The 27975-nt window shown below is 45.6% G+C and overlaps 1 protein-coding gene across 1 annotated transcript; it reads left to right on the top strand.

Annotated features, from left to right (window-relative positions):
• On the top strand, positions 1-24302 carry LOC131698710 (collagen alpha-1(I) chain-like). Its single transcript, XM_058992168.1, has 4 exons — positions 1-266; positions 595-630; positions 21339-23647; positions 24265-24302. Exons 1-4 carry the CDS (start codon positions 1-3, stop codon positions 24300-24302), a joined length of 2649 nt encoding a protein of 882 aa, XP_058848151.1.
• The last annotated feature ends 3673 nt before the right edge of the window (positions 24303-27975 follow it).

The following is a 27975-nucleotide window of genomic DNA, read 5'->3' as shown; positions in this document are numbered from 1 at the left end:
ATGGTACAGCAATCCCTCCTCATGACCTTAGCGAACGTGGCGCCTCGGGTTCCAGAACAATCGGCTGGGCCCATCGCTAATCAGCCGGTGGCTCCTCCACCAGTGGCTCACGGCCAACCCCAGGAAGTGTGGGATGTCGATGCGGTCTCAAGGGACGCATCCGACATTGAGCCCTTTTTGGAGGAGGAGAGCACAGAGGCCGAGGTGGCATCCCAGCACTCTGGGCAGGACGACCTTGAAGTGCTGGACACTAATGACCCTATGTGGTCAGTGGTGGAGAGGGCAACCCGTCACTTGGGCGTGGACTGGCCCATGTTAGAGCCAACACGACGCTCCCTATTTGAGTTGCCATCAGTCCAGCCCCTTCAGTCCAGGATGCTACCGGCATTCCCGGATTTTATTAAGGAGGTGCAGTCCACCTGGGGGGGGGCCGGCCTCCGCCCCTGCAACTTCTCGCAAGGCTTCGGCCTTCACAATGCAAGCGGCGGGCAAAGATGGGTTAGCATCCTTCCCACCGGTGGGCGCTGCATTCGCCGTGTTGGTGAAGGCACCAACATTATCAGGGCTGACTAAGGACCCTTTGTGCCCTAACAGGCAATGCAAGATCACGGAGACCCACCTGAAAAAGGGGTAGGCCGCAGCTACAGAGGCAGTCAGGCTGTCTAACGTGGGCAGCCTCCTGACGGTCTACCAGGCGGCGCTCATCCAGGATCTGCCTGAGTGCCCCTCCGTTGCCCTTAGGACCGAGCTGGGCACAATTTCTCAGCTGTTGGTGAAGTTGGCTCAATTGAATGCGCGAGCGCAGGGCAGGAGCATCGCTTCTCTTGTGGTGGCAAGAAGGCAGCTCTGGCTCTCGCAGGCGAGGGTACAGGAGCCTGATAAGGTCCCATTGCTGGATGCTCCAATTTCACCAGGGCACACGTTTGGCCCAGCAGTTGAGGAGATGCTGCAACGCTCCGTCAAGGCGCGTGAGGTGTCGCAGCAGTTGGCAAGGATGTGGCCAAACAAACCTTTCCAGCCAAGGCGGCCGCAGGAGCGCCAGTGGCGCAGAGCACCGCCACAGCAGCAGGCGCAACCACGGGGTAGTAAGACCTCCCCTTCAGGTCCATCAGCGCGCGGCAAATCCACGTCTGTAAGACCGCAGCGCGGAGGGTGGCGCCCTAGAGGAGGTGGCAGGCCACGCCCTCGTGGCTCTGGCCAGGCCCCTCGCGAACGAGCGCAGCCGAAACAGCCCTGAAAACTCCAGGCAGCTGTTAACCCACCCCTACACTGTCCCACAGCTCCAGTTCTGGCAACAATGCACCAACGACATCTGGGTGCGCAAAACTATATTCACCGGGTACACCCTTCAGTTCCAGTTAAAACCTCCCCCCTTCCGGGGAGTGGTGGTAACTGCAGTGAAGGACTCGGTTCAGTCCTCAGCTCTGAATGTGGAAATACAGGCATTGCTCAGGAAGCGTGCCATTCAACAAGTAGACCCTGCTCTGATCGACCAGGGGTTAAATTCCAAATACTTCCTGGTGCCCAAAAAGGACGACGGGCTCCGCCCTATTTTAGATCTGCGAGTACTGAACAAATACCGGCGGGTGTTATCGTTCAGGATGCTTACGCACAGGCACATCATCCAGTCAGTCCGACATGGTGACTGGTTCACCACCGTGGACCTGACAGATGCGTACTTTCACGTTCCCATCTGCCCGGGTCACAGGAAGTATCTGCGTTTCGCATTTCAGAGCAGGGTATACGAGTTTTGTGTCCTTCCATTCAGCCTGTCAGTAGCTCCTCGAACCTTTTCAAAATGTATGGATGCCATTCTAGCTCCCTTGCGGGCTCAAGGCGTCCGACTGCTGAACTATCTGGACGACTGTCGAAAGTTCCGTCGAACATCCTCCAGGGCATACGCTTTGGTCCCATCTTCTGAAGGGAAGTTATCATGACCGACGCTTCCAACCAAGGTTGGGGAGCAGTCTGGAATGGCTCAGGGACCCGCGGAGTGTGGTCAGGACCCTGGAGGTCAGCCCACATCAATGCTCTGGAACTCAGAGCGGTATACCTCGCCCTCCGGCACTTCTTGCCAGTGCTTATAGGCAAGCACGTGTTAGTGTGCGGTCAGACAACACCACGGTTGTGGCGTATATCAACCGCCAGGGCGGCCTACGGTCCCCTCGCCTTCACCGGATGGTAACACGGATGTTGCTATGGGCACAACCGCGTTTGACCTCTCTGTGCGCAGTTCACCTACCGGGCAGAGTCAATTATGCAGCGGATCTCCTATCCAGAGGAGGCCCTCTTGCGGGGGAATGGCGTCTCCACCCTCAGGTGGTAGAGCGCGTTTGGGAATGGTTCGGCATAGCGCAAGTAGATCTCTTCGACCACGCACTGCCCCCTATGGTTCTCGGTGAGGGACCTCGACAGCCCCCTAGGAGTCGATGCACTGGCTCACGAATGTCCGCCAGGGCTCCAATATGCGCTTCCACCGATTCCAATGCTCCCCGCTTTCTTAGAGAAGGTCAGGGTAGAGCAAGCGACAGTGATCCTGATTGCTCCTCGGTGGCCTCGGAGGATATGGTTTCCGAGCCTGGTGCAGTTGCTGCACGGTCACTTGAGGGAGCTTCCCCTGCGAGCGGACCTATTGTCCCAGGCCCAAGAAGGGCTTTGGCACCCGAACCTCAAGCTCATGCAGCTATGGGCTTGGCCCCTGAACAGGAGCGCATGTCAGCCTTAGGGCTCTCGAAGGCGGTGATTTCGACCAGAGTGCTAGAGCGCCCTCTACTAGGTCGCAGTACATGTACAAGTGGCAGCTGTTTCAAGATTGGTGTCTGGCGGAGGGCCATGACCCAATATCCTTCCCTATGGCAGTGATATTACAGTTTCTACAAAAACTGTTAGATGAAGGGAAATCTCCCTCTACGCTTAAGGTGTATTTAGCTGCCATATCGGCTTGCCATGTACGCATTGACGGTTTATCACCAGGTTGCCATTTTCTGGCATCTCAGTTCCTGAAGGGCGCAAGACACTTGCGGCCTCCAAGGATGACTAGTTTACCGTCATGGAGCCTTGACGTGGTGTTAGAAGCCCTTACCAAGGCACCATTCGAGCCTCTCCACAGCGTGGATATGAAGCTCGTGTCTATCAAAACTGCGTTTTTGCTGTCAGTGGTATCAGCCAAACATGTGGGCGAGCTACATGCACTGTCAGTGCATTCATCATGTACTCGTCCAAATCCGGCCTTTTTACATATCTTATCCCCGTTTCATATGAACCAACCAGTCGAGCTGATGGCGTTCCATCCTCCTCCTTTTTCTTCCCCAGAGGAAGAATGGTTACACATGCTCTGCCCCGTGCGGGCATTGAGGTGTTATATTGACCGTATGCCATGGTTCTAGGACTTTGGGTCAGCCGTTGTCTAGACAACGCCTTTCCCACTGGAAAGTGGATGCTATTAAATTAGCTTATGAATCTGCAGGCCTTCCACCACCAGGGCAGTTGAAGGCACATTCCACTAGGGGTATGGCGACATCCTGGGCCATCTTTAGAGGGGTGCCGGTGTCTGATATTTGCGCGGCAGCCAGTTGGGCTACACCGCATACTTTTATGAGGTTTTACTGGTTTAACGTACTGGATTCCTCTGTTCCACTATTTGGAGCATCTGTGCTACACTCTATGATGCCTCAGGATGCGGACATATAGAGTGGTTGACTATATGGTGTTCACTATTCCACCTTAGGACAGGTGTCATTGCGAGCATAGACGCTGAGGCGCAGCTCCGCATATGCGTAGATGTATTGCCTACGCAGTTGTGTTATGACGCAAGTCTGTCCTACTGCCGAGAATCCTCCCTCACGACGGCTTGGGTACACTGTTCCCATACCTTGATGGTTATTTTCAACTTGAAAGCGAACGATAGGTTGCGGATGCAACCCCGGTTCCCTGAAAGAGAAAATAACCATCAAGCCGCGAGGTCGCTCCGGAAGCCTTCACGGCCTGAAGAGCAAAAGAGGAAGAGAGTCTCTGCGCGTTGCATGTAGTAAGCTCCCAGGGGGGCGGGCTTACACGGCAGCTCGCGCAGAGACCTATCGGCAGCTTTGCTATAAAGCTCAGCCAATCCCTACTGCCTGACGGCAATATCCCATACCTTGATGGTTATTTTCTATTTCAGGGAACCAGGGTTGCATACGCAACCTATCGTTCTCGCAGGCAGGCGCATCACTCAGAGCGAGGCAATCCACACACAAATGGAGGGCGGGCGCGACCCCTCGCACTAAAGCATAGCGCCGATACCGCTGTACAAAAGAGCCGGCTCCCTTACCAGGAGCGTATATTGGGCTTATGTCTCTGTGTGTGATTACGTCACCTACTTCCCTACTGCATTAGCCGGTAGCAGGCAGCGAACGTAAAGTGGGGCCTTTCGCTTTAATTGTGCACCTGCTTTCGATGTCCATTGGTGTTTGCCTGAGGAAAATAATATTTAAAAAAGAAAAAACCTCAGTGTCTTAATAAATGTGAAATATTGATTTCAGTTTTACAGTATGTCCCACAGGAAAACAGTACATAAATAAAACAAAGGCGAAATTGTGCTTATGAAGCAGGACCAGAGGCAGTCTAAATGGTGCCTGCTTAGAATTATTTTCCGATATATGCGCCAGCAAACCAATGCATGCGTAAGAGAACTGATGCATATGCCAGCAAACCAATACATATGCCAGCAAACCTATATATATATATATATATATATATATATATATATATATATATATATATATATATATAGTCACATTAAAGCAATATATATGCCAGCAAACCCATAGATATGCCTTATTAAACCAATACATATGCTAGCAAACCAATATGAATGACCATTGAATGAATGATTTTTTTCCTGAACGGCGCCTCATCGTAAAACCAGATGCACCAAGTAAAACACATGAGGCATACCGCATCATATGATTGCAGGTTAACGTGATTGGATAGATGCAATGCAAACAACACGACCTAAACCAGTATGCTGTTGCACCGCGAGACAGTACAGCATACGGAATTTCCTAACGAAAAAATAAAAAAATTCACATTTTACGACTGGGTTTTCAACGTTTACTCTAAAAATCGGGACAAATGGCGTCCCGACAGTACCTCAATTGGAACGCGGGACAAAGCCCCTAATATCGGGACGATCCCGATTTTAACGGGATGTATTTAAACAGTATTTACCCGCAAGATGCTTTCAAAACAAACACATTTGGCTGGAAAACAGACAATCTGGCAGCACTGATTGGGGGAGTAGCCTATAAAAGTCGCATGCGAGACGCATGCATTACCTATAGATGTTACCTCAAGCGCAATGAACAGAAATACAACGCGAATTTGTATCATTTTTGTTCAAGAAAATCTGTATTTTATTGGCGTTGTGGTACTTTCAGATTTAGGACTACACCGCTGCATAAAACATATACTGCTTTTACATTTTGTAAAATAACGATTTAAAAGACCAGTGAGGTCTGGATATTAGCAATAAAAGAACGGAGGAACTGGGGAGCTCAAAGAATGCCAATTTTACACAAGAAATAAAAACCAATGATATTTATTTACTACTCTAATTAAAATCATATTGAAGTAAATATCTCTCAGTAATTACAAACAGTAGCAGCAGTATAAAGTGACATTGTGAAATCAAAGTTTTATAGAATGGGGAGGTTAAATGCGCACAATAAATGTGAGCACACCTAGAAGGGTTTAACAAATAATCAAATAATAAAGGAACTCCAAACTAAAGTGCTTAATAATAATCAAACTGCAAAACATCAAATCAAACTCACACACTCAAAAGAACCTCATAAAACTCAATGTGCAATAACAAGCCAACAACAAAAATAAACTCAATAATAAATCCACACACTTGCAAAACCCTTGTAGGCTGCGCTAAAACCCAGTCAGCAATCAACACACCCCCCCCCCTCTCTAGATTTTAATAACATACTACAAGCAGACTGCAATAATACTTTATAACGTAATCCTTCAGTTCTAATGTCCCACCCCATTAAACTAACATAATTATACTTAATATTTAAAATATAATTTACATGCAGTACTATTCGAGGGGAAAATATCACAACCGCTAAAGGAAGAAGGTTTTGTCTTACTTAGTTTGGTCGGTGAACCTGCACGTCATCTGCAGTAAGTTGAAACAGCCAATTCAGGTCAAATTCACTTTCGATACTACATACGCCTTCAAAACCACAAACGTCCAGGTTTAACTTTCCAAAATCCGTGGCGTAGTATACCACAAAAAACCCCTCTCGAACCCCTTTCTCTCTTTACTTTTTTTTTCTTTCTTTCTTTACTTCTCGAGCGGCGCTTAACTCAGCGCTCCCGTTTCGTATCGCAAACTCCTCCTCCCATTTCTCCTATATTATTTCCCCTCCTAACAAGCAACGAATTTACTTGATTAATTAAAATTATCAAGACGATACAAAACAGGTGACAGACATTACACATGTTGTCTTTCCGGTAATTAACACAAAGCCTCGTTGTTATTAGCAACTTCTGGAGGGCGCGAGCTGGTGAGTTGCAGGTTACAGTGGAACATTAATTAATGATTGCTTTATGCTTTGCTTTTAATCTTTTGGACGGTTGTAATTGCTCTGTTTCGTTGATTAATTCACAGTTATGTGATCGTAGCTAAGTCTTCAATTGTATTTGGGACGCTTAAAGGTCTCAGTAAGCAATATGTAAACGTTGTTTCCATTGTAATTTATGTTAAACGTTTTATCAGTATTATTAATATTACTATTGTTGTCATTATTATTTCCAGTGAGAGGGGTGTGATTTATTAGATTGTACAGGTGTAGTACGCTCAAATCACTCGGAGTGTTTTCATCAAAACACTCCACCAGTCACTTTCAATACACAAATCACGTTCATAACACTCTACTTCTACGTTCAAAACAACACACTACTTTCAAAACACCCTGACGCTCTCCGCACTCTACAATTCATAAGCCCTGGCCACACTATGCCTGTAAACCGTATTAGTTGCCTTTAAACTGCTACGCAGCGTAATACCGCACTTGAAACCACTATTATTATTATTATTATTATTATTATTATTATTATTATTATTATTATTATTATTATTATTATTTAATAATAATAATAATAATAATAATATTTCTGTCGGTATAATAATGTATATTGAACTACAATTGCTTGATCTCAGTCAGAAAATCTACCTTTTGTCATTGCTGAAAGAGGACCCATTGGACACAATCATTTTGTTTACTTACTGTGGCAGCTACACACACGCATGCACGAATACTGTACAGTAAATTGGGGTCCTACTAAAAGGAAGATGGGATGATTGCCTGCAATAAATCCTCCATACACTAGATGGCAATGCCTAGTTTCTGTCAATGCCAAAGAACACTACAGTTACTGAAATCACTGTTTTCTAGCTATTTTAACTAGGAACATGGGTATACATTTTTTTTATTTTTTATTTTATTTCATGTATTATTATTTTTCTATTATTTTGTGGGAATATGCCAGCTTGCTTGCTGGGAAGATGGGTATACATTGTTTTATGAGGCAAGCTGGGGGAAAAAATATTTTTAGTGGGAAGATGTTTTACAAAAGTATTTCTCAGGGAAGATGGCCAAAAAACACTGTCAAGATACTCATGTCACTGCTTTCTATCTATTTTTATTGGGAAGATGGCTATTATAAAAGCTGCAAGCGAGATACCACACGTTTTGGGACACCAGAAAAAATGTGCATTACAATAATCAATTCTAGATGAAACAAAGGCATGCATTAGTCTCTCTGCATCAGATACAGAAATAATTGGTCTAAGTTTGGCTATATTTCTCAAATGGTAAAAAGATACTTTAGTAAGTTCCCTAATATGATTCTCAAATGAGCGATCAGGATCAAAGATGACCCCAGAACTCTTAATTTCTAGTTTAAGTTTTGATGAGAGACTGCAAGGGTCGAGCTCATGTAATCCCACATTTCCTTTTTAGTTGGTTCTGTGCATTTGAGAAAGGAGAGGAAGACTCATTAAATTAATTGGAGACTGAAGTTGAAGAGATGCAATTACCCTCCACAGTACGAACTAAAACGGTGTGCTGCTTTTTATACGAAAAATTAGAAAAAGTGTGTTGCGTAGAGGATTTATACTGGACCCTGACGCCCCCGATAAAACGAGCGAGTGGTTCTACAGTATTTGTTAGCCTGTTTGTTTTTTTATGGGTCTCTCACTATATCACAGCCCTCGATATATAGCTGATTTATATTGGACCCCGACATCGGCGATATATCGAGTGGGTGGTGCAATAGGTATGAAGCACATTTTCAGTTATATATTTATTCATCGTACCTTCATTTAAAAGCTGTTGTTTCCTTATGGGCTGGTCTATGATAATGTGTGACTATGAGTGGCAATTTCAATACAATAGAATCCTAATTTAATGAGTCATAATTACAAGAGTAACAAAAATATTAATAATTGCCAGAATGTGATTTACAATCTATCTTGAAACAGTGAAAACATGGATGTGATGAGGACATGTTTTTATGCATACAGCGCTGGCCAAATGTTTTGCTTCACCCTATAGAATGAACTAATTCTGCTTCATAAAATCGAATGAAATCTGCAGAATAAGGTGACGTTATCATATTGAATTACACACCACATTGTCTCGACCCTAAAATGCTAAGTGATGTGAAGGTTTTGGCCACAGCTGTACATCTTACGTGGTTAATGGATGATCAGTTTGTTTTGTTTTTTGTCAGGGTGAGCGATGTAATCTTTACAAAAAAAAGAGTAAGGAATCCTATTAATTTAGTGGATTTGTGGTTTTACTGCATTGAGGTTAAACAGATAGAATCCTATTAATTTAGTGGACTTGTGGTTTTACTGCATTGAGGTTGAACAGACAGATGCGTTTTTAACTTTTCAGGACGTTCTATATAGTAATATACCTGGGAATGTCTACTGAAATTAAAAGTAGCAGTGGTAGAAAGGTTTAAATGTAATACTCCACTCCTACGATGGATAATACAGTATAAGAAAGTAAAGAACAGTAAGCTTGCATCATGGACATTAGACCTTTATCTTCAAATACTAGAAGTACAATCACCTTATTAATGTTACTGTTCACTTTCACTACATTATTTCAAACACAAAAACAAATATGGATGAGACACCTGAACAGCACTGCAAGGCAGGATGGATGCAACATGTCCCCCCAAAAAAGAAAAGGCTCTATCTTTACAAAGCAAGAACATAAGAAAGTTCACAAACGAGAGGAGGCCATTCGGCCCATATTGCTCGTTTGGTTGTTAGTAGCTTATTGATCCCAGAATCTCATCAAGCAGCTTCTTGAAGGATCCCAGGGTGTCAGCTTCAACAACATTACTGGGGAGTTGGTTCCAGACTCTCACAATTCTGTGTAAAAAAGTGCCTTCTATTTTCTGTTATGAATGCCCCTTTATCTAATCTCCATTTGTGACCCCTGGTCCTTGTTTCATTTTTCAGGTCGAAAAAGTCCCCTGGGTCGACATTGCCTATACCTTTTAGAATTTTGAATGCTTGAATCAGATCACTGCATAGTCTTCTTTGTTCAAGACTGAATAGATTCATTTCTTTTAGCATGTCTGTATACGACATGCGTTTTAAACCCAGGATAATTCTGGTTGCTCTTCTTTGCACTCTTTCTAGAGCAGCAATATCCTTTTTGTAAAGAGGTGACCAGAACTGAACACAATATTCTAGGTGAGGTCTTACTAATGCATGGTAAAGTTTTAACATTACTTCCCTTGATTTAAATTCAACACCCTTTTCAAAATATATCCCAGCATCTTGTTAGCCTTTTTTATAGCTTCCCCACATTGTCTAGATAAAGACATTTATGAGTCCACATAAACTCCTAGGTCTTTTTCATAGATTCCTTCTTCAATTTCAGTATCTCCCATATGATATTTATAATGCACATTTTTATTGCCTGCGTGCAGTACCTTACACTTCTCTATTAAATGTTATTTGCCATGTGTCTGCCCAGTTCTGAATGCTGTCTAGATCATTTTGAATGACCTTTGCTGCTGCAACAGTGTTTGCCACTCCTATTTTTGTGTCGTCTGCAAATTTAACAAGTTTGTTTACTATACCAGAATCTAAATCATTAATGTAGATTAGGAATAGCAGAGGACCTAATACTGATCCCTGTGGTACTCCACTGGTTACCTCACTCCATTTTGAGGTTTGTCCGCTAATCAGTACTTTCTGTTTTCTACATGTTAACCACTCCCTAATCCATGTGGCATTTCCTTGAATCCCTACTGCGTTCAGTTTGAGAATTAATCTTTTATGCGGGACTTTGTCAAAATCTTTCTGGAAATCTAAATAAACCATGTCGTATGCTTTGCAAATATCCATTGTCAATGTTGCATCCGCAAAAAAGTCAAGCAGGTTAGTTAGACATGATCTCCCTTTCCTAAAACCATGCTGACTGTCTCCTAGGATATTGTGATTTTCCATTTTGGATCTTATTATAGTTTCCATAAGTTTACATATAATAGAAGTCAGGCTTATTGGTCTGTAGTTACCTGGTTCGATTTTGTTTCCCTTTTTGTGGATCGGTATTACGTTTGCAATTCTCCAGTCTGTCGGTACAACCCCTGTGTCAAGAGACTGTTGCATGATCTTGGTTAGCGGTTTGTAAATAACTTCTTTCATTTCTTTGAGTACTATTGGGAGGATCTCATCCGGCCCAGGGGATTTGTTTATTTTAAGAGCTCCTAGTCCTACATTTTTTTAAAAACAGCCATACTTTTTCTGTGGATGTCTTCTCTATTTTACCCCAATCTACTTCTCTTAGTCTCTGTTTCATACTTTCATAGTTTGCTTTTCTAAAATTGTAAACCTTCGCTTTAGTCATTACTTTTTGGGTTTTAAAAATCTCTTCAAATGTTTGCCAATGGTTCTCTTTCCTCTAAATGTACATGTGGGTTCTCAGAAACTGATAGGGAGATGGAATTTGTGGCCAAATTCGACCTTCTCACTGAAAGGTGTGTAGACGATTGTGCATGTGTTGTCAGGAAATGCAAATGAAATCCCAATACGAAGTTTGAAAAAATGCAATATTTTTTTTTTTTAGGTGGGATCCTCCTCAAAGACCTCATTCCTAAAGGAAATACATCATTTCCGGATCTCATTTTCTAGTTTATTTGATACATGTCCATTCTGCAAACATTCCGAATCAGCTGGAGCTATATCTAAGACTTTGGGGATGTGTATTGAAATAACACAGTGCTGCTATAATTGTGGGCAGGTCCCTTCATGAGGTGGAAATGAGAACAGCTCCGTCTTGATTTTCTTTTCCCGGCAACCACTTACACAGCACAGAGTATAAAACAATGTGTGTATAAAGCACGTGGATACGATTCTCAATGAGAGCTGAGGCACCTCTGTACTTGCCTGCATGTTTCCAGCTCCATCATAGCATTGACCCACACAGCATGTCATGTCCAGGCCAAGATTCCTAATTATTTTTAAAATCAAGTTTGCCACTGCTAACCCTGAGACACCATCTTCACACTCCCAAAAATCCCACAAAATCTTCTCTGATATCATTGTTTTGGTCAACGTAGCGTAAAATTGCTTGAATCCACACTTTTTCCACACTTTCTCTATAAGCTGAATTCAACTGCTGATGTGCAGGTGTTGTAGTTTGTTGCATCACAGATATAAAATCATTGCCAGATATTACTGCTGCTTTGTGGAATTGTGATTTTTCTTCTTGCTCATTCAGTTTTGTAACAGCTGATCCCCAGATTTTTAAAGGACTTGTGTAGAACCTGTCAAGTTTCTCTGCATTTTTTCCTGTTCTGCCAAAAATCAGCCAGTATTTGCAATAGGCTCCATCATCAACTGCTGAATAAAGCAACCAAGGAAACTGTGTGAGCCATTCCCTTCTGAATGACCTCACTTTGTTGTCTGATGTTTTCTGCTTTGGGAATTCATATTTCTCATGAGGCTGCCATGACTGCATGAAAAGCTCATATCGCTTTGTATGTGTCCAAGTTTAAGTGTGTTTTTATGTAATCCAATGTCATTTGGATGGCTATTCTCAGCATCTAATTCTGCAAAGACAAGTTTGTTTTTCTTTTGTTTACTTCTATTACTTATTTTATATAAAAAAAAACATTGTAGTAAATTATACAGCTGTTTTTATCCTCAACTAACTAACCTGAGCTCTTGTCCTCACAATGGCTAGCAGCTGGGCACTGTTTTTTTGGGAGGGCAACATTCTTTCCCTGCACTTTCACTGAAAAACAGAAATAAAAATGTCATCATATTTACAGTATATATTTTATTTTGAAAAATAGTAATACAATCAAACAAGTATTTTATTTAGTATTTGTATCATTATATATTTTTACATATTATAACTTGTGGCAGTGTTTTCTGGAAACATTTTAATGTTAAAGTATAACACTGTAAGGATGGGTGTGCAGTAATTTAGGAGAAAACCACAGTAATTTCACCCTTAATATATTCCAGAATTTGTTTAAACATTAAATCTAAATCTAAAATAATATGTAAAAAAGGTAAGAAGCCAAATATCATGCCTAAACAGCCATTTTTGCCATGGAATCTGTCTTGAAATGCATTTAAGAAAAGGTTTTGTGATTGCATTTAAAAGAAGAAAGTCTCATATGCACAACATAGTCACAGAAATTATTAATAACACCATTTTGTTCTAGTCTAATCAGCTGATACATTGGCACCTACATTTTATTTAAAACTAACTTTATGGTTTCATTTCAGGTTAATATGACTTAATAGCTAAACTACCTTAAAGGTGTAAAGAAGTGTGATATGTTTTTCGCAGCCATGTCCAGGTGTGCGTTCAATAGCCAGAGTGCCACAGTAGCGTTTTCTATTGAACTCCCTCTTAGCAGAGAGCGCTTCAGTCTGAGGAGCTGCCCTGTTTAGCTACCTAGTATAAACAAAGTACACACATTCTCATTGCTTGAGCTCATTGGTTGCGTCGTGCTCGAGTTGAGTGTGACCAATAGAAGATCGATCTTTTCTACAGCTGGCCAATCGGATCTTCTTTCTCGAGGTGAGAACATGAAACAAATCTCTGGCGCAGTATTGTTTTTAGGAACGCACCGCGCTCAAATTATTATTCCATTTAAAATACATCAATAAAAATAAATTCATTAATACATGTTTTGTTATGGTTTTACATTTAAATGGTTTAAAAAACAAACAAAATAAAAGGCATTCAGAGGACTCCAGAAGGGCGTCAGGCTGCCACACCATCTCTTGAGGAGACTGGTCCCTATGGCAATACAGAAAGGTATTTCTAGGTCAACCATTTTAGAAATAATACAATAAAATAATCATGTGCCAGCAATGTGAGCATCAAGCCCCTGCTAAATATGCAGTGATTTTCCCAGAGTGTCAGCTTCAACAACATTACTGGGGAGTTGGTTCCAGACTCTCACAATTCTGTGTAAAAAAGTGCCTTCTATTTTCTGTTATGAATGCCCCTTTATCTAATCTCCACCAGCAAATTCACACAGGAGAGAAACCCTATACTTGTATTGAGTGTGGGGAGAGTTTCAGTCAGGTAGGAAGCCTTCAAAAACACCAGCGGTTTCATACAGGAGTAAGACCTTGTAACTGCACCATATGTGAGAAGAAATTCATTGACTCATGTGCCCTTAAAAGACACCAGAAAACTCACACAGGAGGGAAACCTCATCACTGTACTGAATGTGGAAAGAGTTTCATTAATTTATCAGAACTTCGAGAACACCAGAAAATTCACACAGGAGAGAAACCTTATCACTGTACTGAATGTGGAAAGAGTTTCAGACAATCGAAACACCTTAAATATCACCAACAAACTCACACAGATGAGAAACCATATCACTGTAGTGAATGTGAAAGTCGTTTCAGGGTCTCTGGGCATCTTAAAAAACACCAGCGAATTCACAAAGGAATTAAACCACATCACTGTTCTGAATGTGAGAAGACGTTTTATGACTTGGCCTCCCTTAAAGCACACCAGCAAACTCATACAGGAGAAAGATCCTACCGCTGTACTGAATGTGAGAAGAGTTTCTATAACTTAGGAACACTTAACCCTTTGCGGTCCATTGTCGGACTGGGTCCGACATTGCAATTATTCCTCTCAGGTCTTTTGTCGGACTGGGTCCGACATCATTATAGCAATGCAAAAAACGGGTTTCTAGTCGTTTTTTCTCCGGAAAAAGCCGAGAAAACCATTCAATTGCCGAGTGGTAGCAACAGGAGCCGAGACAAGTCGGAAAAAAAAAAGGCGTATCTCATGAATAGTCATACATAAGGCCCTGGTATCAGATAACGGGGCGGTCATAGTAAACAAGCTGGCTGAGTGCATCAGCGCACAGAGACTATCATGGACATTTGCAGAGCTTTTTTCAGATGTTATAGTAATAAAATAATGACTTTGATCGCAATATTGAGGAGTTTGGTGATAAAACGAGTGATCCGGAGATGATTGATCGGTATGTACGACTATTATTTTTATTATTATTTATTTCTTACACAGATGAAAGCGATAGCGAACGAACGGGTGGGGCGGGGCTGGAGAAGCCTAGTGAGTGCTTTGTTGATATGCAGGGCCATTTAAACCTGTTTGACTGTGAAAAAAAATACATTTTAAACAGCGCGTCTAAAATTAACTGCGCGTATGAAAATAAATTGGACCTGACGCGCCTGACGCGCACTTAATAAATGGACTGCAAAGGGTTAAAAGTCACCAGCAAATTCACACAAGAGAAAAAAATATCTGTGTACCGAATGTGGGAAAAGTTTTATTCGCTCATCACACTTTAAAGATCACCAACAGATTCACACAGGAGTCAAACCGCAACTTTGTGCCGTATGTGGAAAGAGTTTCAGTCAATTATCAAAACTTAAAAATCATTCTCAAATTCACACGGGTGAAACCATATCACTGTAATGACTGTGGGAAGAGTTTCAGTCAGCTCAGAAACCTTCAAACACACCTGCGAATTCACACAGGAGTTAGACCTTATAACTACTATATGTGGTAGGAATTTTATTGACTCAAGTTCCCTTAAAAGACACCAGAAAACACACACAGGAGAGAAACCTCATCACTGTATGGAATGTGGAAAGAGTTTCACTCGCTCCGAGGTCCTTAAAAAACACCAGTGAACTCACACAGGTGAGAAGCGATACAACTGTACTGCATGTGACAAGAGATTCACTAGTTTAGCAGAACTTGAAAAGCACCAACACATTCACACAGAAGAGAACTCTGCCCCTGTACTGTAGCAAAGTCCACAGGAACCGAGAGGGCATGGTGCACACACTTTGTTGAAAGGTGATCCATGAATCACTTGTGTGAGCACTCCTGCACATGACAAGCTCAGGGAAGACTCCCTTTGCTGCTCAGAACCCACACATTACAGTATTTCTGTTACCTCATTCAGCCGATTAATCACAGGTTCAAAACCTGAACGTGTCAAATGAATACAATACTATTCCAACAAGAAGAATCATTCCAGCGCCACACACTACACATTCCTTAAGATCAATAAGTATGAACTTCAATATAAACTTTGTTCTGGACTTGTTCATAACTGACATGTATTTCTTCAGCTGTTGCTGAGCTTGGCTATCTCTGCCCCAGCCGCAACTGGCTTCTTGGTGCCTCAATGAAGAACCAGAGTTGGTTCCAGAATAAATATTTTGTGTATAGTTAGGTATTGTTAACTATGATGTCATTGTGTATGTTTAGGTATTGTATAACGGACCACAGTTAAATCCTTCTTCTTTCAAACTGTTTGAAGATTGCAAATAATGCTTATCCTGAAGGAAAAAAAAATCTTTCAGATTTTAGTTTGAAATCTTAACTCAAGTCTGCATGTTGCTTCTTAAAGTACATCGATCTTACCTTGTATGAGAATCTCATTAGTATAATTTTGCTGGTCCCATGGTTTTATTAGTTAATGTAGATTTTTTCTTTAAGTTATGACATTCCTTGTAGATACCTCAATGCTGCACCTCCACTGTCACCTTCCTGCATTCTACATAAAGACATTGCAAAGCAGTGATTGGTTACTGAGGTACCAAGCTGCTTTCTGAAATTCTAGAGTCTTCACACTTCCTATTAGCCAGTTGCTGCTTTTCCCATGCGTGAGGCTATGGGGCTGATTTAGTGTACACTGTTTAACTGAGAGCAAGTGGTGTGGCAAGTCTAGTTGTCCGTCCAGCTGCTACAAGTGACTGATTGCTACCTGTGAAGGTGTTTGAGATTAAAAAGTTTGTTTATGACTGTCACAAAGACGGCCGGAGTGGGTGGCGTCAGACCAGAAACAGGAACACAAACGACAGAGACTTGGAGTTTGGTGGAGCTGAGCGAATGGTTTCGCTCAGCATTTAATAAAACAGCACAGAAAATAAAAGGGTTTAACAGACAAAAACACGGGACACGGCACTACACGCCAAAATAAAAAGACAAACAAAACGGACTATACAGTAAACGGACAGACACACAAACAAACACAGTGAGTTTTAAATAAACAAGTATCGTGCTGGTCCTACCAGCACGTAATAGCAATTGATATTTAAATGTATTTCTCCTTCTCTCTCACCCGTTCCCCACTCACCGAACACCTAACCCTGAGTGAAAGAAACGTGCATCTATATATACTGTTGTGCTGGGATTCAATTACTAATTAATTATTCACTTGAATCCCAGCACGTGAATTAATTCTGTGCAACCCCGTGCTCACATATTACATTTAACCAGCACGTGAAGTGATTTGTGCTCTCCTCGTGCCTAAATACAAATCTACACTTTAAATACACGTGAAACACAGACCCGTTTATATCCCGTGTACCAATGACTATACACCAACATTAACATACGCACCATACATACAACATATAACACACAAATGCACACAGGGGCGGGGCACATTGCCACATATACCCCCCCTTGTGCGCAGCACACATGGCCTCAACGGCCACCTCCCCCCTTAAAAATCCAGCAGTCCAGGACAAAGTCTCGGGCTGGGAAGGGAGGCTTCAGTGGGCCCATGGCTGGCCATGCTGTCAGCACCCCTGCCGCTAGTGGCATGGCTGACAGCATGCTGGTCCCGTCCTGCAGCGAAAAAGCTGCGGGGGCAGGTGGTCCCCCGACCTCCCCCTTCTTCGTAGCCGGCAGCTCCCTCCTGTGGGGCTCCGGCCACAAGAACTCCTGCAGCGAAACTGCTGCTGGGGAAAGTGGTCTCCAGACCTCGTCCCCCTTCTTCGTGGCCGGCAGCTCCCCTTTCTGGGGCTCCGGCCACCGTACTCCCTGTGGAGGTACGGGCAGCAGAGGCAGCTCCTGCTCCTCTGCTCCGGGCGGTGGCGGAAGCAGAGGCAGCTCCAGCTCCTCTGCTCCTGGTGGTGGTGGAGGCAGAGGCAGCTCCAGCTCCTCTGCTCCTGGTGGTGGTGGAGGCAGAGGCAGCTCCAGCTCCTCTGCTCCTGGTGGTGGTGGAGGCAGAGGCAGCTCCAGCTCCTCTGCTCCTGGCGGTGGCGGAAACAGAGGCAGCTCCAGCTCCTCTGCTCCTGGCAGTGGTGGAGGCAGAGGCAGCTCCAGCTCCTCTGCTCCTGGCGGTGGTGGAGGCAGAGGCAGCTCCAGCTCCTCTGCTCCTGGCGGTGGTGGAGGCAGAGGCAGCTCCAGCTCCTCTGCTCCTGGCAGTGGTGGAGGCAGAGGCAGCTCCAGCTCCTCTGCTCCTGGTGGTGGTGGAGGCAGAGGCAGCTCCTGCTCCTCTGCTCCTAGTGGAGGAAGCGGTGGAGGTGGCGGAGGCAGAGGCAGCTCCGGCTGCTCTGCTCCTGCCGGTGTAGGTGGGAGCAGCGTGTAGTCTCCTGCCGATGGAGGTGGGAGCAGCGTGTAGTCTCCCCTTTTTCCAGGGGACTGGTGCTGCTCTGCCTCTCTTGCAGGGAACTGGTGCGGCTCCGCTTTTGACGGGGAAACCAGCAGGCATTCTCCCTCTGCTGGTGGAGGTGGAACCAGCAGGCATTCTCCCTCTGCTGGCAGCTTGGGTCCTAGGGCTGTGGAAGCCCCGACTTCCCTCTCTTCGGGCTGTGGACGCACCGACTCCTCCCTGTTGGGCTGTGGACGCCCCGACTCCTCCCTGTTGGGCTGTGGACGCACCGACTCCTCCCTGTTGGGCTGTGGACGCACCGACTCCTCCCTGTTGGGCTGTGGACGCACCGACTCCTCCCTTTTGGGCTGTGGACGTTCGGGCTCCCCCCACTCAGGCGTAGGACGTTCGGGCTCCTCCCACTCAGGCGTAGGACGTTCGGGCTCCTCCCACTCAGGCGTAGGACGTTCGGGCTCCTCCTGCTTGGGCTGTGGACACTCAGGCTCCTCCCGCTCGGGCTGTGGACGCTTTGGCTCCTCCCGCTCGGGCTGTGGACGCAAAACCAGCAGGCATTCTTCCTCTGCTGGTGGAGACGGGGACAGCAGGCATTCTTCCTCTGCTGGTGGGACTGCTACCTGGGCTGCTGTTCCACTTATAATTGCCTCCAGGTAGCTGAGGACCAACCCCACACCTTCCTCCCAGGTGCTTACGGTCTGTTCCCTTGCATAAGCCTCCCATCGTTCCCTATCCATAAACTCCAGGAACTGGACGACTACTGGGATAGACTGGGCCTCCAGCCCAGCATTTTCCAGCATCCAGTCCCGCATTTTGATGGCGTCTTCTGCCATTTTTTATTTATTTTTTCTTTTTTAAATCCAAACTGCGGTTCCTGCTCTGGCCTGAGTCCTGGAGGCGCTGTCGATCCCACGCAGGACACCACGTGTCACAAAGACAGCCGGAGTGGGTGGCGTCAGACCAGAAACAGGAACACAAACGACAGAGACTTGGAGTTTGGTGGAGCTGAGCGAATGGTTTCGCTCAGCATTTAATAAAACAGCACAGAAAATAAAAGGGTTTAACAGACAAAAACACGGGACACAGCACTACACGCCAAAATAAAAAGACAAACAAAACGGACTATACAGTAAACGGACAGACACACAAACAAACACGGTGAGTTTTAAATAAACAAGTATCGTGCTGGTCCTAACAGCACGTAATAGCAATTGATATTTAAATGTATTTCTCCTTCTCTCTCATCCGTTCTCCACTCACCGAACACCTAACCCTGAGTGAAAGAAACGTGCATCTATATATACTGTTGTGCTGGGATTCAATTACTAATTAATTATTCACTTGAATCCCAGCACGTGAATTAATTCTGTGCAACCCCGTGCTCACATATTACATTTAACCAGCACGTGAAGTGATTTGTGCTCTCCTCGTGCCTAAATACAAATCTACACTTTAAATACACGTGAAACACAGACCCGTTTATATCCCGTGTACCAATGACTATACACCAACATTAACATACGCACCATACATACAACATATAACACACAAATGCACACAGGGGCGGGGCGCATTGCCACAATGACTTACAAATAATGGAGCAGTTCTTTACAATGCTCTATGATATGATAGTAATATGTAGTTTTTAAAGTGCAGACTACGTTCACATTGCAGATGTAGAGAGCTAGTCTTTATTTACATTCTTGTTACGAGCTGTTGTCTTTAATACTAATTTAATATACATGTATTATTAGTTTGCCAATACATTTAATGATTTCTGTCTTCGTTTAATAAAACTTTTTTTAAATGTTCCTGTTTTTTGAGTATGTTTGATTGGGATTCCCTTCCACTCTTTATCTTAATAATTCATGTACAAAATGAATCCTATTAGTACCATAACACCACACTAATTATAGTAGACAAATAATACATTGTTTAAGTTCTCTGTGTCAAAAACTCGCTGGTTGTAAAGCTGGTTGTAAAGTGTAGAGGAGCGGTGACTTGTGATTGAAACAACTCCCTTTCTTGTTTCTGCAGCACTGGAAAGTAAGCTTTCTGTGCAGGTGTGGATTTCTTTGCCTGTTGGACCATTATTCACAAGGTAATGGCAAAGTACCAACAAAAATTATGTCAACAACAAATGATTTACAGAACAACTGGGGGTGACAATTTGATTGCCCATCTTTCCTCAGTCATGCCTTTTACTTGCTAAATAAATTAGTATCCCTGAATCGATATTCATCTCTTCTTTAAAAATATGCTTCAGTGGTACCTTAAATTTGATTAATTTACTACAATGCTGAATGGCCATGTGGAGCATTTGTTCTCTATTTTACCCAAACACGATTTTCCTGAGTGATGACTGTCAAGACTGGTACAATATTCAATGCAGTGCTGTCCTTGGCAGTCCTTAGCCAGAAACCTATTTGAAGATATTTAGTGGAGACTGTGAGGCAAATGTCTTAATTATGTTTTATGTCTTATGTTTTAATGTGTCCACCACAGATACAAATATTGAAAGTAAAAATACAGTTCTGATTTTAGCAGAATCAAAGGTTCTTAATTATTGGTTGTTAGAATTATAACAGCAAAAAAGACCTTCTGCACTGTGACGTGGCTGCTGGACTGTTTTGAGTTAGGTTGTGTCTGGGGACTAGGGAGAGAGATCGTTGCCACGGGGTACTTTGAGCAAGTGTCTCATCTGTGTATTCTAATGCTGTAACCAAAAGCAACAAACCTGTGCCAAGAAAATACCTCGATTCAACATTGTTTATACACTTCATGAACCCGGACGGTGTTCTGAAAATCTGAGCCTCCCCTCCAAATGGGCTACCTTCACAAACTGTGCATGCGCATGTCCATTTTGTGATGTCATTTACACCCCTCCAGAATATGCGCTCTCATACAAGGTACAATAATTTGTGTTTTAAGATTATATATATATATATATATATATATATATATATAATTGAAAAAAACAAAACAGTTTCCATAGAGAAAGTTCAATCATTTGCAATCGTCTTTGTGTATATTTATTATTTCACACAGGATAATAATGAAAAAATACATTAAATGTAAACTTAAACCGAGTGTTTTAGGCTCTCACTTTTTTTGTTATCGGACCCCTTTTCAAACCCAGTACTAATCACGGACCCCAACTGAGAAACGAATTGTTTAGAAAGAATTATTTAATGTAAAAAAAATTGATAAAAAATTTATGAATATAATTGAGAGCAGAAAAAAGCAGAAGTATTATTATAAAAAAAAAAAAAAAAAAAACCCTTAAATTTCTAGCTATAAAATGACAAGTTATGTCAGCTGGGATCGTTTAAATGCTTAAAGAAAAAGAAATAGTTTCTCCGCTCCAAAGCTTTACTTATTTTTAACAGAGGGAGCCCAGCGAACCAGGACCAGCCCAGAGACCAGGGGACCAGGACCAGCCTGGAGCCCAGGGGACCAGGACCAGCCCAGAGACCAGGGGACCAGGACCAGCCTGGAGCCCAGGGGACCAGGACCAGCCCAGAGACCAGGGGACCAGGACCAGCCTGGAGCCCAGGGGACCAGGACCAGCCTGGAGCCCAGGGGACCAGGACCAGCCCGGAGACCAGGGGACCAGGACCAGCCCGGAGACAAGGACCAGCCCGGAGACCAGGACCAGACTGGAGACCAGGGAACCAGGACCAGCCCAGAGACCAGGGGACCAGGACCAGCCCGGAGACCAGGGGACCAGGACCAGCCCGGAGACCAGGACCAGACTGGAGACCAGGGAACCAGGACCAGCCCAGAGACCAGGGGACCAGGACCAGCCCGGAGACCAGGGGACCAGGACCAGCCCGGAGACCAGGGGACCAGGACCAGCCCGGAGACCAGGACCAGACTGGAGACCAGGGAACCAGGACCAACCCAGAGACCAGGGGACCAGGACCAGCCCGGAGACCAGGACCAGGAGACCAGGACCAGACTGGAGACCAGGGAACCAGGACCAGCCCAGAGACCAAGGGACCAGGACCAGCCCGGAGACCAGGGGACCAGGACCAGCCCGGAGACCAGGACCAGACTGGAGACCAGGAAACCAGGACCAACCCAGAGACCAGGGGACCAGGACCAGCCCGGAGCCCAGGACCAGCCCGGAGACCAGGACCAGGGGACAAGGACCAGCCCGGAGACCAGGACCAGACTGGAGCCCAGGGGACCAGGACCAGCCCAGAGACCAGGGGACCAGGACCAGCACGGAGACCGGGACCAGCCCGGAGACCAGGGGACCAGGACCAGCCCGGAGCCCAGGGGACCTGGACTAGCCTGGAGCCCAGGGGACCAGGACCAGCCCGGAGCCCAGGGGACCAGGACCAGCCCGGAGACCAGGGGACCAGGACCAGCCCAGAGACCTGGGGACAAGGACCAGCCCGGAGACCAGGACCAGACTGGAGACCAGGGAACCAGGACCAGCCCAGAGACCAGGGGACCAGTACCAGCCTGGAGACCAGGGGACCAGGACCAGCCCGGAGACCAGGACCAGCCTGGAGCCCAGGGGACCAGGGGACCAGGACCAGCCCGGAGACCAGGACCAGCCTGGAGACCAGGGGACCAGGACCAGCCCGGAGACCAGGGGACCAGGACCAGCCCGGAGACAAGGACCAGCCCGGAGACCAGGACCAGACTGGAGACCAGGGAACCAGGACCAGCCCGGAGACCAGAACCAGCCCGGAGCCCAGGGGACAAGGACCAGCCTGGAGACCAGGGGACAAGGACCAGCCCAGAGACCAGGACCAGACTGGAGACCAGGGAACCAGGACCAGCCCAGAGACCAGGGGAGCAGGACCAGCCCGGAGCCCAGGGGAGCAGGACCAGCCCAGAGCCCAGGGGACCAGGACCAGCCTGGAGACTAGGGGACCAGGACCAGCCCGGAGACCAGGACCAGCCTGGAGACCAGGGGACCAGGACCAGCCCGGAGACCAAGGGACCAGGACCAGCCCGGAGACCAGGGGACTAGGACCAGCCCGGAGACCAGCGGACAAGGACCAGCCCGGAGACCAGGGGACCAGGACCAGCCCGGAGACCAGGGGACCAGGACCAGCCCGGAGCCCAGGGGACCAGGACCAGCCCGGAGACCAGGGGACCAGGACCAGCCCGGAGCCCAGGGGACCAGGACCAGCCCAGAGACCAGGGGACCAGGACCAGCCCAGAGACCAGGGGACTAGGACCAGCCCGGAGACCAGCGGACAAGGACCAGCCCGGAGCCCAGGGGACCAGGACCAGCCCGGAGCCCAGGGGACCAGGACCAGCCCGGAGACCAGGGGACCAGGACCAGCCCGGAGCCCAGGGGACCAGGACCAGCCCAGAGACCAAGGGACCAGGACCAGCCCGGAGACCAGGGGACTAGGACCAGCCCGGAGACCAGCGGACAAGGACCAGCCCGGAGACCAGGGGACCAGGACCAGCCCGGAGACCAGCGGACAAGGACCAGCCCGGAGACCAGGGGACCAGGACCAGCCCGGAGACCAGGGGACCAGGACCAGCCCGGAGCCCAGGGGACCAGGACCAGCCCAGAGACCAGGGGACCAGGACCAGCCCAGAGACCAGGACCAGCCCGGAGCCCAGGGGACCAGGACCAGCCCAGAGACCAGGGGACCAGGACCAGCCCAGAGACCAGGACCAGCCCGGAGACCAGGGGACCGAATTTTGTTGTTGCGTAAGTCAGGCAAGTTACTACCCCTCGGATGTAGGTTATTTAGTTCTGTCGAAGCAAGTAGATGTTTAAGAAAGGGGTCTCTTGCAGCTGCGAATGGGGGGGTGCTAGTGGCTATTATAGGACATGCGTAATGACACAAGACTCCTTGAGTATTTCCACATGTATGGAAATATCATGGAATGCCCATTATTACCATTATAGGACTATTATCGGATAAGAAGTTGCAGTTGATTCTAAAAAGACGTACCTGTTTTGCAATACAATGGGAGTGAGCAGAGCAGCAGTCAGCAGCACTGATGCTTTCAGTGTGTGCACTCTGTTCAAAATGCTTTCAACACCCCGGGAAATAGGTAGGCAAGTGGAATAATTTGGTAGCCAGTGCCTACAGTTGCTACCGCTACATCCGCCACTGGCCTCTTGTATTATAAGTTATGTCTCTGTTTTTTAAAGCACAGATAGCCATGGACGATAGATTGCAATTTTCCATTCAAAGTAAGTCGATGAAATAGTGGACCCTTACATTTAGTGTTAAGTATTATACGACAAGCCCATTGTTTCAGTTTCAATAACCCTGACATACTTGATGAAATGTCACAGTAATATGTGGATCCTGCATTGTGATTCAGGTGACCTTTTTGAATACCTTGAGTACACGCTTTTCTGAATAAAGTTTTCTGGGATTTCTGCAATCAAGCAACACCGCAATCAACATGGGAAATATTACCTATATTGTTACACAGCTTATGTATTCTAACTATGTATTGATTTTATTATTTATTAGTAGCAGTATTTAGTTGTTTCACATTTGATACATGTGTGTTTACTTAACCACAACTTAACCCCTGTCATAGACGTGAGGAGGACTTGCATGGACACAGTTAGTGATGAACCTAATGATCCTTGTGAACCCAGTCAGACAAACCAGCATAAGAGAGAAAAGAACCTCGACGGGCACAAACCTGGAGTTAAATGGCCAAGAGCTTGTGAGAAAACTGCATGGGACACAGTAAACACAGATCTCTGTTTTGCATTGGAAAGGTTAAGTGGAACAGTTGAAAAGAAACTGGATAAATTTGGGGACATCATCTACACATATGGAAGCGAGAGGTTTGGAGTTGAAAAAAGGAAGGAAAAAGTACAAACTATTCCTAGAAAGTCTAGACGGCAGCAGAAGAGAAGAATGGCACACTAAAAGCATCTAAGGTTGAGCTGGAGAGATATTTGGAGGAAACACATACAGATTCAAAAAGGCAGGAGCCTATGTCAATTCTGTCAGACATCCCACCTATCAATCCACCAGAATACCAAATGGAGGACTGTGCACCTAAGTGGAAAGAAGTAGAGCAAGCTGTGAAAAAAGCAAGGGCTTCATCATCTCCAGGGCCTAATGGAGTTCCGTACAGAGTGTACAAGAGTGCTTCAGGAGTTCTACGAATTCGGTGGAAATTGATTAAAGTGGCATGGGAAAAACAGGTTGTACCAAGAGCATGGCGCCGAGCAGGTGGAGTCTTTATACCTAAAGAAAAAGATTCTACAAGCGTCAGTCAGTTTCGTCCTATTTCCCTATTAAACGTAGAAGGCAAGATTTTCTTCAGCATTATTGCTCAGAGATTGTCAGCTTACCTATTAAAGAACTGCTTCATTGACACTTCAATGCAAAAAGCGGGCATTCCAGGTTTCCCAGGATGCTTAGAACACATCAATGTGATCTGGCAACAAATTCAATCAGCTAAAAAGGAGAGGAAGGAGCTCCATGTGACATTCCTGGATTTGGCTAATGCATATGGTTCAGTGCCACATGAAATTCTTTGGGCAGCATTTGATTTTTTCAGTGTACTGATGACAATAACAAATTTAGTGAAAGCCTACTTTGGAGTTGCAATTTAGTTTTTCAACTTCAGAATTCAGCACTACATGGCAATGCCTAGAGGTTTGAATAATGGCAGGATGCACCATTTCTCCACTGGCTTTTACCATGGCAATGGAAGTAATCATTAGGGCATCAAAATGGGTAGTAGGAGTAGTAGTAGAGCGCTTGGCTTCTGGAATGCTACTACCACCAATTCGAGCATACATGGATGACATGACAACCATGACTACAACAGTAGCCTGCACTAATCGGTTATTGGGCAAATTAACCAATAACATTGAATGGGCATGAATGCAATTCAAGCCCACTAAATCAAGGAGCATCTCTATAATTAAAGGCAAAGTAGTAGATAAAACATTCTTCATTAATGGTGAGGCAATACCAACAGTGTCTGAGAAGCCAGTGAAGAGTCTTGGGAGATGGTACGACGGGGATCTCAAGGACACAGTTTGTGTGGAAGAAGTTAGACAACAAGCAGTGGAAGGGTTGAAGAGCATAGACAGCTGCGCTCTACCAGGCAAACTAAAACTCTGGTGCTTTCAGTTTGGTCTACTGCTGAGGTTGCTGTGGCCACTGACTGTGTACGAGGTTTCTTTGACAACAGTAGAGAAGCTGGAAGCTTTAATCAGTTCATACATCAGGAAATGGTTGGGAGTTCCACGCTGCCTCAGTAGAGTGGGACTTTATGGTAAAGGAATACTGCAGCTACCAGTCTCCGCTCTAACCGAGGAGTTTAAGTGCGCCAAGGTCAGACTGGAAATGACATTAGTAGAGTCACGCGACAAATGCGTAAGGGAGGCAGCACCTGTGTTGAAAACTGGAAGAAAGTGGGCGGCAAAGAAAGCTGTGGAAGATGCAAAGGCTGCCCTTCGAATTAGTGATATCAGGGGGCAAGTTCAGCATGGAAGAGAGGGCTTTGGTCTCAGTTCAGCTCCTCCTAGATTGCACAAGGCAGTCCCAGCTCAAAGGAGGAAGCTGGTAGTCAACGAGGTGTATAAAGGCCATTTCCCAGGCCAAGCAGGGAGAATGGATGAGATGGGAGAGTGTGGAACAACGCAAGATTGGCTGGCAAGACCTATGGTCAATGGAACAGAGCAGGATCAGTTTCCTCATCAGGTCAACATATGATGTTCTCCCATCACCACAGAACCTAAACCTCTGGGTAGGAGAGGATCCCTCATGTCCTTTGTGTTCATCACCTGCAACATTAAGGCACATTTTGATAGGATGTAAGATGGCTCTTAGCCAAGGACGGTTTACTTGGCGCCATGACCAGGTGCTGCGATGTTTGGCCTTAGCATTGGAAGACAAGCATAACATGACCAATAAGTTGCCACTTGTTCCATCAAAACATTACACACAAAAGACAACATTCCTCCGCCCAGGAGAGCAACCACCAAGAAAAGGTGTTAAAACCAATCCTCGCCCAGGACAACTGGAAGCTGCTAGAGACTGGAAAATGCTGGCAGATGTTGGTCAACGGCTTATTTTTCCACCTGAGATTGCCACCACTAACCTTCGACCAGATATTGTCTTGTGGTCTGGATCAGCACGCCTTGTTCACCTGATAGAGTTAACAGTGCCATGGGAGGATGCTGTAGATGAGGAGTATGAGAGGAAGAAACTGCGGTATGCTCAACTAGCCACTGAAGCGGAACAGCGAGGATGGAGAGTCCGGGTTTACCCAGTGGAAGTGGGTTGTCGAGGATTTGTGGCACACTCTACAACCCGGTTTCTCAGAGACGTCGGATTCAGTGGCCAAGAGTTGCGTCGCACAGTGAAGAACTTATCTGAAGCAGCAGAGAGGAGCAGCAACTGGCTGGGGATCTCAGGCACAATAGAAAGAAAGAAACGCTGATGTACAAGTAAGTAAGCTGGGCTGAGTTGAGTGGGGGACGGAGGGGGGTGATGCTGGGACGCCAGAATCACCGTCAAGCCCTCTTGAGGTGTCGTGGGCTAGTCGACGAAACACTGAGGATGGAAGGTGCCCACTTGAAGACCCCAGAGATGTACCCTACTTAGCTCAATCCAGACGGTTGTCATGCTGATGCACTGGGGAGGCCGCACTGTGGTTGATCCCTGGAGCTAGCATCGCAGCCGTTGTGTGTGCTGATGTGCCAGGGAGGCAAAATAAGCTGATCCCTGGAGCCAGCATTACACTTCAGCCATTAACACCAGACAGAAGGATATTTACATCATCATATGGAAGGAAACGTAAATGGATGGAGACACATATGGATCACATTAGTTTACTGTAAAGCTACGTCTTAGTTAGTGCTTATCTTGGCGAGAGCCGAGTTCAAATCAGCATGAAGTTTTAACATCTACTCTCATGTAATGGAAATCATTACATTAAGAAAAATAATCCATGTGATCCTCCTTGGTATTTCCTGATAATATTGCGAGTAGGTGTCGTGTGTTTTGGAATGATTGCGCTGTTTCTATAGAAATGGTGTCGGTATGATCT

Source organism: Acipenser ruthenus, chromosome 18 (genome assembly GCF_902713425.1).
Source record: "Acipenser ruthenus chromosome 18, fAciRut3.2 maternal haplotype, whole genome shotgun sequence".
Taxonomy (NCBI): domain Eukaryota; kingdom Metazoa; phylum Chordata; class Actinopteri; order Acipenseriformes; family Acipenseridae; genus Acipenser; species Acipenser ruthenus.
The sequence above is the reverse complement of the archived record's forward strand: the minus strand, read 5'-3'. Positions and strand labels throughout refer to the sequence as shown.